Here is a 12,311-nt window from a genome sequence, read left to right on the forward strand (position 1 = left end):
CTTTCTCTGATTGAAGTTATTTCAGTTAGCATATATCCTCTAGGTCCAGCCATGTTGTTGCAAATGGTGAGATTACATTCTTTTTTATGACTGAGTAATACTCCATTGGATATATATACCACATCTTCTTTATCTGTTCATCTGTGGACAGACACTTTGGTTGCTTGCATATCTTGGCTATTGTAAATAATACTGCAATAAACCTAGGGATGCATATATCTTTTCAAATTAGTGTTTTCATATTCTTTGGGTAGATAACCAGTAGTGGAATTACTAGGTCATGTCATAATTCTATTTTTAGTTTTTTGAGGAACCTCCGTACTGTTTTCCACAGTGGCTGCACCAGTTTGCATTCCCACCAACAGTGCAAGAGGGTTCCTTTTGCTTTACATACTCACCAACACTTGTTCTCTTGTGTTTTTGATTTTAGTCATTCTGACATGTGTGAGGTAATATCTCATTGTGGTTATGATTTACATTACCCTGATGATAGGTGTTGTTGAGCATCTTTTCATCTGTCTGTTGCCATCTATATGTCTTCTTTGGAGAAATGTCCATTCATGTCTTCTGCCCATTTTTAAATTGGAGTGTGTGTGTGTGTGTGTGTGTGTGTGTGTGTGTGTGGAGTTGTATAAGTTCTTTATGCTTTTTGGATATTAACCCCTTATCAGATATATCATTTGCAAATATTTTCTAAAGAAAAGAAAGAGACAAACGAAAAAACAGACTCTTAATTTAGGGAACAAACATGGTTACCAGAGGGGAGGTGGGTGAGGGGATAGGTGAAATAGGTGAAAGGAATTAAAAGTATACTTATCCTGATGAGCACTGAGTAATGTATAGAATTGTTGAGTCACTGTACTGTACACCTAAAACTAATATAACGCCTGTGTTAATTATGCTGGAATTAAAAAAATTTTTAAATAAATACAATTATTAACACTGTTCATTTACTCATAACAGTAAACTAAGTATGGATCTTTGGCTACCTAAATACTTATAAGCTTAAAGAATATGTCTTACATAGGGGCGCCTGGGTGGCTCAGTCGATTGAGCGTCTGACTTCGGCTCAGGTCACGATCTCACAGTTTGTGAGTTCGAGCCCCACGTTGGGCTCTGCGCTGACAGCTTGGAGCCTGTTTCAGATTCTGTGTTTCCCTCTCTCTCTCTGCCCCATCCCCACTCATGCTCTGTCTCTCTCTGTCTTAAAAATAAATAAAACATTAAAAAATTAAAAAAAAAAGAATATGTCTTATGTAAATTATTTCCTCTCATTTCTCACAAAGACTATGGGATAGAGAGGGAAGGCATCATTTCGTATTTGCTTTTATAATAAATGTAAATGGCTTGCCCATAGTTACTGCTTTCTGGAGCAGTAATTTTTATTTTTATTTTATAAAATTTTTAATGTTTATTTAATTTTGGGAGAGACAGAGAGAGAGAGAGTGGGGGAGGGGCAGAGAGAAAGGGAGACACAGAATCCAAAGCAGACTCCAAGCTCTGAGCTGTCAGCAAGAACCTGATGCGGGGCTCGAACTCACAGACCATGAGATCATGACCTGAGCCAAAGTTGGACGCTTAACCAACTGACCCACCTAGGTGTGCTGCAATAAGTATATTCTTAATCCCCTTTATCTGTTTTACCCATTCTCCACCCAACTCCCCTTTAACAAACCACCAGTTTCTTCTCTGTATTTAAGAGGGTTTTTTTTTTAAGTTTATGTATTTATTTTGAGAAAAAGAGACAGAGGGAAAAAAAAGTGAGTGGAGAAGGGGCAAAGAAAGAAGGAGAGAGAGAATAGGAAGAGTCTGAGAATAAGCAGAGCCTGATGTGGGGCTTGATCCCATGAACCATGAAATTAGGACCTGAGCCGAAATCAAGAGTTGGAGGCTTAACCATCTGAGCCACCCAGACACCCATAAGAGTCTGTTTTTGTGTCTCCTTTTTTCTTCGTGTTGTTTCTTAAATTCTACATATGAGTGAACTAATATGATATTTGCCTTTCTTAGTCTGACTTATTTCACTTAGCATAATACTGTCTAGGTTCATCCATGTTGTTGCAAATGGTGAGATTACATTCTTTTGTATGGCAGAGTAATATTCCATTGTTTGTATATACATCACATCTTATTTATCCCTTCATCTACAGATAGACACTTGGGTTGCTTCCGTATCTTGGCTATCATAAATAATGCTGCAGGAAACATAGGGGTGTGTGTATATATATATATATACATATATATATATATATACACACACATATACATATATATACATATATATATACATATATACACACACATATACATATATATACATATATATACATATATCTATCTATCTATATATATCTATCTCTCTCTCTCTCTCTCTCTATATATATATATATATATATATATATATATATCTTTTTGAATCAGTGTTTTGTTTTCTTTGGGAAGAACTTTCATTTGAAAGTCAACCAAATGTTTCAGACAGGTCCCCTGGAAAGCTAGTTAACGTCTTTTGCAGCCATGAACTTACTCTTAGCTCCCATTTCTTGACAAAACCTCTTGAAATAGTGTGGCAGTCCTGGCTTTCAGGAGGTTGACAACACTTTGTAGAAATAGACACAATCTTTTCAGGATGGCTGGCAGAGTCACCAGGTGACACGGCTGCAGGTTGAGATGAGGAGCATGTTTCTTCACCAAAGCAACAAAGCCAGATGTGTCGCCAGGCATCACAGATGCTCTGTCCGAGCCCAGAGTGCCAAGATTTTTATTCTGCCTGAGTTTGGCAAAGAAATTCTTCACCATGTTAAAGACATTGACTGCAGATTCTAAAAGAACTTCACACAGTAGCAATTCTCTCTTGATTATAAGAGCTTGTTGACAGGAGTTGACTTTGGCTGTGTAAGTAGAGGTGTCTCTTCATGTTGTTATATGCAAAAGGGACATATTCTGACATTAAATAAATGCCAGAACAAAATAGCATTTATGAAACAAAAGTAGATAGTACATAATTTTTAACAAACACCGATTTCCATAGTTTTATGTTGAAGTAATAACACATACATACATAATTATTTGTTATCTATCATATTACTATGGGATTTGAGGGGTGTAACATACCTTTTTTTGGCCTGACAACGCTTTTGTCCTGGGTTGGCTCTCTAAAAGCTTAGCCATCCTACCTATATCACTCAACTTTTGCCACAATAATGCTTCGTAACAAAGCTCTCCAAAACTCAGTGACTTCCAACCATAAGCATTTATTCTCATGCCTGTGGGTTGAATGGGCTTGGCTCCAGGCAGTGAGTTGAGCTTAATTCTATCCCATATGTCTTGCTTTCGGGCTCAGACTGGAGGCTAGTGGCTACCCAAGGCTTCTTTACGTGGTGAATCACCAGAACGAAAGCCATGTGATACTGCATAGTATATACAGTACCTCTGTTTGCTTACATTGTAGTGGTTGAAATGAGTCCATGGCCAAGCCTAACAACAGTGGAGCAAAAATACGTGCTCAGCTCACAGCAGAAGGAAGGAGAATTAACATTTGCTGTAACCTAAGGGATCCCACCTCCTTTAAAAGCTTTCTGTGGGCCCCACTCAATGACTTCCATTTATTTCTCATTGGCTATCCCTTTTTGCAAAGGAGGTCGTGAAACATAATTTTGGGGGGCTGAGTACACTGCTGCCCCCCTAAAATATAGGGTTTCCATGAATGAAAAGAAAAGAGAGAAGGTAAATTGGATGTTAGAATTCTCTGCTGCAAGAGAAGTTTCTCATTCATTCGTGAATTAAACAAATATTTTTCAAAGTTTAACATGAGACAGGCCTTGTTTTATTTTTTTATTTTTTATTTTTTTTTAATGTTTATTTATTTTTGACAGAGAGAGAGAGAGAGACAGAACATGAGCAGGGGAGGGGCAGAGAGAGAGGGAGACACATGTCTGAAGCAGGCTTCAGGCTCTGAGCTGTCAGCACAGAGCCCAACGCAGGGCTTGAACCCACAGACCGGGTGAGATCATGACCTGAGCCAAAGTCAGACGCTCAACCAACTGAGCCACCCAGGCGCCCCAAGACAGGCCTTGTTTTGATGATGTAATTTATATGAACATGTTACATGGTTGCAGGAACCCAAGGAGGTGGACTGGACAGGGTTAAGGGTTCTGATTTGTCAGATGAGGAACTTTGAAGCCTGTGGGAGAGAAGTTGCTCTCCCGAGTACCTATGCTTTGTGAGCAGTAGATTCAGCATTGAACTCCAGTCTTCTGTCTTATTCTTTTACTCAGAAGCATTTGCTGAGTAACTACTTGCTGCTAGGCAAATGGAGGATGAAGACCCAGAATGGTCCCTTCCTCTAGGGAGTTCAGGGTCCATGAGAGACACTAACAAGATCATATTTGCAATAGAGTAATCTCAGGGAACCTGCTGTTCCATGTCTTCAGGATAGAGAAGATTCAGGGTGGAAGTGAATGGGTGAGAGGGTTAGTTAGAAATAAGAGTGTATCGAGAAAAGGCTTTTAGTTGGAGAAAACCACTTAAGAAGATTTAGAAATGTAAGCGCCTTGAAGAAGTAATTATGAGTCAGACCTTGAAGGACTTTGAAAGCCATGCTGAGGAATTTGCATTTAATCCTGAGAATTACAGGGGAATAGGCCAGTGGCAAGTCCGCATTTCAGCTGTGATGTGCAGGATAGATGGGAGGGAGTAAAAGCAGAGCCTGGGACACTAGTTCTGAGGTCTCTCCAGGAGTATTGTGAATGAGACAAAAGTTTGAGCCAAAGAAATAGCAGTGAGAATGGACAGAAGGAGATTCCATAGTCATTTAGAATGGCCATTTGGGGGGGCACCTGGGTGGCGCAAGGTGGTGAAGCCTCCGACTTCAGGTCAGGTCATGATCTCACAGCTTGTGAGTTCAAGCCCCACGTCAGGCTCTGCTCTGACAGCTCAGAGCCTGGAGCCTTCTTCAGACATGTGTCTTGAGAGAGAGAGAGAAAAGAGAGAGAGAGAGGGAGTGCGAGAGCTCTCTCTCTGCCCCTCCCCCACTTGCACTCTAGCTCTCTCTTAAAAATAAATAAACGTTTAAAAAAATTTTATAAATAAAAAAAATAGAATGGCCATTTGGATGTGAGAACCAAGGAAGAAGAATTGCTTAGCTTAGCAGTTTTCAGCCCTGAGTGTGCTTTAGAATTAAAAAAAAATACAGATTCTCAAGCATTGGAAACTCTGATTTAGTAAGTCTGGAATGGAGCTAGACATGGAACCTTAGTAAAGCGTGTACCCCTTGGGCAGCTGCCTGGGTTACAAATTTATAAGGACCCTAAAACATCATTAGAGCAAACTGGAAATCTGACTCCTTAGAACTGGTGAGGGTAAAGATAGACTCACTCCTGATGAAGTAGGAAGGGCCCTCTAGTAGAAATAGTAAAAATATTCCCCACCAGCACCAACCTGTCTCAGCTGAATGTTTCCTGCTTGCAAGATCCACTGTGTAACCAGAGGCCCTACCAGCACCCTGGGAAGGGCCAACTGCCAGGCAGCTTACATTCTGAAAGAAAGTAATATATGGAGTGCTGCTTCTAGAAAGGAGGGGTGTATTGGTTATCTACATTGAAAAACTCTTAACATAGACAAGTTGTCTATCTCAGAAAAAAAAATTACAAGATAAAACCCAAGGGGGATCAACATGTGTAGTCTTAAATACAGCAGCCAGGGAAGGCTTCGCTGAGGAGGTTACATGAGCAAAGACCTGAAGGAGTTGAAGGAGCAAATACAGGGCATTTCGGTCAGAGGGAAGAGCAAGTGCAAAGATCATAAGGTGGCATAGGGCCTGGAGAATGCTAGAAACAATAATGAGGAGGGTGTCTCCTGGGGCACAGGCAGTGAGAGAGTGCAGGTGGTGATGATAGACAAGCAGAGTGTGGAAGGACTTGCCAGGCTCCTGTAGGACCTGGGATTTTTGTACTCTGAGGGAGATGTAAGTCTCTGGAGGTTTTGAGCAGAGGAGAGACAAAACCTGATTTACGGTTCTCTCAAGCAACTCTTCTCCAAAGTCATTTTATTCATGTGACCAGGATGGATTAAGTTATACTATAGCAACAATTTTTGCATCTTAGTGGGTCTAATGGTTAAACGCATAAGTTTATTTCTCACTCACTCTCATATCCAGCGAGGTCTTGTGGAGGCTCTGCTTGTCATAGTCACCCAGAGACCCAGGCTGACGGGGGCTCCACCTTGACACAAACTTTTCAGTCACTGCATAAGAGAAGGAACATGGCCAGTCATGCCCTGGTTTTTATAGCTTCCAGCCAGAAGTGATGGCACTTCTACTAAACATCTCATTGGCCAAAGCTACCCTTTCATAGAGAGCGCTTCATGACTAAGAGTTCCATTGGTACATATGTATGGGTAGCGTGTGTGTGTGTGTGTGTGTGTGTGTGTGTGTGTGTGTGTGTTTGAGATTGAGGGGTGTGGAGTTTAAGGGAAGTCCTGTTTTCCTGGCAGAAAAGAATAGTTAGACCCAGAGTTATAAATCTCCACCTCCCACAAAACTAAGTTTGGTTCAGAACTTTAAAATGACCCTTTTATTTTTTATTTATTTATTTATTTATTTATTTATTTATTTATTTATTTGCTGTCATCAAATCTTCAAAGCCCAGAAGGCTGAGTCTGATTTAAGTCTCAAGTTCAAGGTATGAGATGCTGTCTGTACTTCCAGCAGCTCTGCAGGAAAGCCCTGTCCCCAAGCGCAGGCCTTAGGTCTGGGAAGTCCCCCTCAGGTGGGGGAGAAGGTGGAAGGCTTACTTCTTTGCAGTTTCCATAGCTTCTCCTATTTACCTTTTCTTGCACTGAAATATTCACCTGTCGTCCTTTCCCATCAGGTTGGCCACTGGTTTTCAGAATGAGACGTGAGCAGCCCATTCATGTTATAGAAAGACCCCTTAAGGTGTGAAAAGAAACATTTAGATTTCTACTTCTGCTATATTAACCTTACCCTTTCAAAATTTTGTTGTTGTTTTTGTTGTCGCACATTTAATAATAGGTAGAAAACAAAGTGGTACACTTAAGTAACTTGTAGGTAGGTAATGCACATATTGGGGGATATATTCAAAAACTTATTGCTACTGAGATGAATAATATTAAAAGTTTGGAGCCTCCTAGGATAGATTGTGAGTCCTTTGAGGCTAGAGACAGTATGTGCTAATTTTTGTTCCATGTGCATACAGAAAGATGCACATATCTTAAGTACTACAGCTTGATTTATTTTCATTTGTAATTGATACCAAAATTAGTAGCCAGATTGACAAACAAAAAACACTAGCAACACCACAAAAGCCCTCTTCATATCTGCTTCCCAGTCCTGACTTTCCCCTAGGTAACCAGTCACCTGACTTCTAACAGCAGATATCAACATTGCCTGTCTGTGTATTTCATGTAAATGAAAGCCTACATAGGCCCGTTTTCCTGGCTGGCTTCTTTCCCTCCACAGAATGTTTGTGTGTGACTGTTGTTCACCAATTGCCATTGCTATAAAGCACTCTGTTGTGTGAATACACCACAATCTACATATTGTTTCTACTATTAATGGATATTTGGGTTGTTTCTTGTTTGGGACCATTGCAAATAATGCTGCTGTGAACTTTCCTTTACATGGCTTTTGATGCACATGTGTAGGCATTTCCGTTGGGTAAAGGTCTAGGATTTGCTGGGTCACAGGGCTCATGTATATGCAGTGTAAGTAGACAGCCAGACAGTTTTCTAATGCAGTGGTACCTCTTACTTGTTCTTGACATTAACGCCAATCACAGAGTGTGCGGCGAATAATGCATGGAGAGTGAGGAAGCAGGGGGGACAGGGAACAAAAACGTGCATGTCAGAGACTGTCAGCATGTAGACCTGTTGGGTCACAGAATCACAGCCATGGGCATGTCCCTATGGAGGAGCACGTTATCCCGGAAGTAAATGATCACATCTAAGGTACTATGGACCAGTGGTCTGAATTACAGCACTTCAGAGCTGGAAGGAACTAGGAGTTAATAAAGAAAGGGAGGTGCTTTTTCTAGGCAGGATTCTGTGAAGGGCCCCTGGAGTCACTGCAGATCCAGGTGTGACCTCAGTTCAGCAGGGCCAGAACTCAGTTTTATCTGCTTACCCGGCTGTGGGTCTTCCTGGACTACTGACTGCTTCCATTCAGTCTGGGTTACAAAAGTGGCAGTTGTTCATTTACAAATGGAGTTCCTACATTCACCATCTGGGCGCCTCCTTAGCTGAGCAGAGTATCAGGTGAACAAAATAAGGCCGAACTTGGGAGTCTGCCTTCAGAATGCAGGATTTTGACTCTCTGTTCTTATGTTGACAGTTCACCTGGCTAGGGCAGGTCCTAGAACCGTTATGCCCAAGTGTGTCCCATGAATCCACAGAAAAAGAGTTTAGCATCCAGTAAATCTGGAAAAAACTGGGCACTTTCCTCCTTTCTCTGAAAATCTCAATGCATAGTAGTCGCATTAAAGGCTCTGACAAGTCCTACTGCCAAAAAGAGAGAGTCTGTTTAGCTGTGCTCAGTGTTCTCAAACTTGGCTGACAGAATCCCTCCCTCTTAAATTCTTTTGATACATAACAGATAAATTCTGAAGAATACCACAAAACCCTTTGAAAACATTAATTTAAAGGAATATGTCTGCTCCACTCCCTAGTGTAGTGTTTTTCATACGGTACTTATTAGTGGATACTATTGAAATTAAGATAATTATTTGAGCCCAGTGTTACAAATAATTAAAATGGAATAGAATAGAAAACATCAGAGGGCATCACATGTAATAATGTTTTATAAAACTTGGTTTTAATGACATTTATACATAAATGTGTGTAAAGAGTCACAGCCAAGAATCTACGTCTTCTTTTTTTTTTTAATGTTTATTTATTTTGAGAGAGAGAGAGAAAGAGAGCACATGGGGGAGGGGCAGAGAGAGAGGGAGCAAGAGAGAATCCCAAGCAGACTCTGTACTGACAGTGCAGAGCCTGACGCAGGGCTTGAACTCACGAACCATGAGGTCATGACCTGAGTTGAAACCGACTGAGCCACCCAGGCACCCCTAGAATGTACACTGCAGTCAGAAAAGGAGACTCAAAAGACCACATTATTTCCTCAGCAGTCTGCATGAGAGTCTGCAGGGTCTGCTTCCTCCCCCCTCACTGTCCTCATCCAGGTCTCAGGTTCTTCTGTGCTCCCCTTATACCCTAATCCCCAGAATGCTGCAGTTTTTAGCACTGCATTCTGCCTCCTGTTCCTGGTTTATCAATTTCTTCCTCTTCCTCTCATGCTCTAAGGAATAGGCTTTTTGGTTTGCAAAAAACGACTTACATGCTATCTGGCTTCAGGAAAGTCACTTCAGCTCCCTAATCCTGTTTCCTCACTTGTAAAATGGTGATGATAAATCTTCTCTCTTAGGACTGTTTGTAACGATGAAATGAAATAATCTGTGGAAAGCATCCAGAACATAAAAAGGACTGAAGAAATCCTTTCCCTTCCATTAGTCTCCTGACCATCATACACAATTTAAGGAAACCCTCTGAATATTTGTCCTCCTTTAGAAGCACTGTCATCAGTGACAACCTCAAAGCATGGCAGGTGACTCCTGGGAAGCCGGTTTCAGACCATCTAGTGATGATTCTTGTTAGTTTCCATCTCAGAGGGTAATTTTTCCAGCTGGTTCCCAGATTCTGTCAGTGCACCCTGCTGCTGACTCTTCCCTCTTAAGAATCCTGAGATCCAAATGTTGGACTACATAGGGACAGAGGTCTCAAAGACATCCAGGCACCAGTTAATGGTGACTCAGCTGTTAAATGTCACTCAGCTGTTAACAGAGGGACCGCCCCCCCCCCCCCCCCAATTCCAGGACTATGGACTCCAAGCCTAGCCTTCTCTCCAACAAGGAGCATGCAGACCCTTAGGTCCTGCTTCGATTGTGGCCCAGGGGACACTAACACTCTATGCATCCATAGCAGAGGGATCGGTATCAGCTGCTTACTTCCAGCGACTTATACACTGATTAGTTCTCAAGGGGGAAAATGTCCATTGTGACAAACGTCCAAAGTGATAAAAGGATTTTCCTACCATATTTCCTTCCAAAACGCCCTTGGGGCTGAGCCCAAATAAGGTTAGGAGACGCCAGTGAAAAGACTGATCTTTCCTTGGCTTTGCAAGGAAGAGCATAGTTTTGGCGACCCTCGATGGGCCGGCGCCGTCCTCCCCTTTCCCCGCTCCTTCCCTCCTCCCTCCCATGACTGCCTGGGCTCGAGGAGCACCCTCACACCTCGGAGGAGGAATCGAGGCGACTTGCCAGACCCTGCTCCGCGCGCCTTGCCTCAGATCAGCGCGGGGCGGGCGGGACCCAATCCTTCCTAGCACCTGGGCCCCTGCTCGAGGCAGCTGTGGCTGCCAGAGCCCGGGTCAGGGCTTTTATTGTGAAAGGAGCTCCCCCTCCCTAGCTTTCGGGGAAGTGGGGAGGCTGGGCCGGGACGCACAGCAGGGACTTCGCAAACTCTGCAAACGCCCCTAGTTGAACGCGGAGGCTCCCGGCTGTGGAACGGCTCCTGCAGAACCTCAGATCCTCAGATGACACGCAGACTCCGCGTGCATTCTCCCGGAGCTCCTCTAACAACCCCACCTGCAGGGCATCCCCGAGCGCGCTGCGCACCCAGGAGTCGCGGGGCCACTTGGCTGCTGGGAAGCTGTGGACGTCCCGTCCGGGAAACCCGCGTCTAGGGAAGCCTGGAGAGTCACGGAGCAAGTGGCGACCCCGGGGCGGTGGGATGAGCCGGAGAGCCAGCTGAGAGCTCCCAGAAGCGGGTCCAGCCACTGCGGGGGCCATGGTAGGAATCTCAAGAGGGGATCCTCGGGTAGGCGGATGGGGTGGGCACCCAGGCAGGTTGCCGCGGACAGTGCGCACAGCTCTGGGTGCGTGGAGCCTGCGTGGCCTCCCGGAGCTGGAATTGTTCCGGAAGGTGGCTTGGGGGCTGCAACGGGGCTCTTATTTCTGCACCTAGGAGGAAGCGAAGGGGGCGAAGGGGGGGGGGGGGGCGGCGGTGAGGGGGGCGGCGAGAAGCTGGGCAATTAGCTTTGCTGCTTCCTTAGGCGGGATGCCCGTAATAAGGGAGCTTTCATTATGGACCCGTACACCCTGGCTGAACCTTAATCCACGCAGAAATAGATTGGGCCTGGTAAGGGTCCAGTTCCTGGCGCCATCTCCTGGACCGCAGGGCAGGTGTGGGAGTGCTGGTTGGTCCGGGATGTTGTTCAGGAAGTTGAAGAACTTGTGAACCGTTGCCACTGATAAAACTCACAGACACCAACAGGCAGAAAAGATAGACCCCTTGAGCGTGAGACCCACGCTACTTGTGCAGCCTTAGGAAAGGGGCTTCCCTCAGGACCGGCTGCTGCTTAGCTCTGCTTCCAGGTAGAAGCGACCTGCAGCCCCCACCCAACCTGCCTGGGGGGGAGGGTATCAGACACCAGAATGAGTTTGAACTCTGAAGGAACCCACAGGGCTCTTCTGTCTGCTATGACTCACTCCCTCTTCCCGCTCGTAAGCACACAGAGGTCAGATTAGAGCTCACTGGAGATACTTCTCAGGGAGCTTAGCTGTGGGCCTGGTGTTTAGAAGGGCGCCTAGAGATTCTTCTGTAGGATGGAGGGTCTCTGAGGGAACAGCCCCCTGGATGCAAAGGTGTCCTGGAGTTGTGGGGACCAGAGGCCAAGAACTGGTCAATAGGAGGCTACACTCTCTCCAATGCTCATAGGTTTCTTTCTCAAGCTGCTAAAGAGAGAGAAATAATGGAATCTTAAGGTTGAAAGGGGGGAGTTGGGGCACCTGGGTGGCTCAGTTGGTTAAGCATCTGACTGTTGATTTCAGCTCAGGTCATGATCTCATGGTTCGTAAGTTCGAATCCCACCATTGGGGTCTGCGCTGATAGTGTGGAGCCCGCTTGGGATTCTCTCTCTCTCCCTCTCTCTCTTCTCCTCCCCAGCTCACGTGTGTGCACTCTCTATCTCTCAAAATAAATAAACTTAAAACGAGAAAGGGGGGTGTAGTCAGAGGTACAGGATGTGAAACTGAAAAGTACGGAGATTTTTTTTTACTGCAAAATTCCATGTTCAGGGGCAAAAGTATTGCCAGAAGAGGGTAGGGGCCAAAGCCATCAGCTCAGAGGGTTGTTACAGGTCTGCAGGAGTCTCTTGATTTTAAAGGTGTGTATGACAGCATTCAGGCTGCTTGCGATGGAGGTGAGGTGAGCAGAGAGAGAAAGTACCTGCTGTCTGCTCTAGC

General features: G+C 44.3%; 1 protein-coding gene across 5 annotated transcripts in view; it reads left to right on the top strand.

Moving 5' to 3' along the window:
* Window positions 1–12,311, top strand: part of GASK1A (golgi associated kinase 1A) — a 104,162-nt gene that overhangs the window by 24,835 nt on the left and 67,016 nt on the right. The window contains exon 1 of one of the 5 annotated variants that reach the window (XR_009261659.1): window positions 10,374–10,857. The exons of 1 other annotated variant lie outside the window; for it this stretch is intronic. Coding sequence is in view for 2 of the 4 variants with exons in the window: in XM_058729631.1 (XP_058585614.1) it covers window positions 10,855–10,857 (3 nt within the window). In the remaining 2 variants the exon portion in view is untranslated. Of the gene's footprint in view, window positions 1–10,373; window positions 10,858–12,311 lie in introns of those variants that run through there. 3 more of the 5 variants (XM_058729631.1, XM_058729630.1, XR_009261657.1) reach the window with 3 other exon arrangements.

The sequence above is a fragment of the Neofelis nebulosa genome, chromosome 5, assembly GCF_028018385.1.
Source record: "Neofelis nebulosa isolate mNeoNeb1 chromosome 5, mNeoNeb1.pri, whole genome shotgun sequence".
Taxonomy (NCBI): Eukaryota; Metazoa; Chordata; class Mammalia; order Carnivora; family Felidae; genus Neofelis; species Neofelis nebulosa.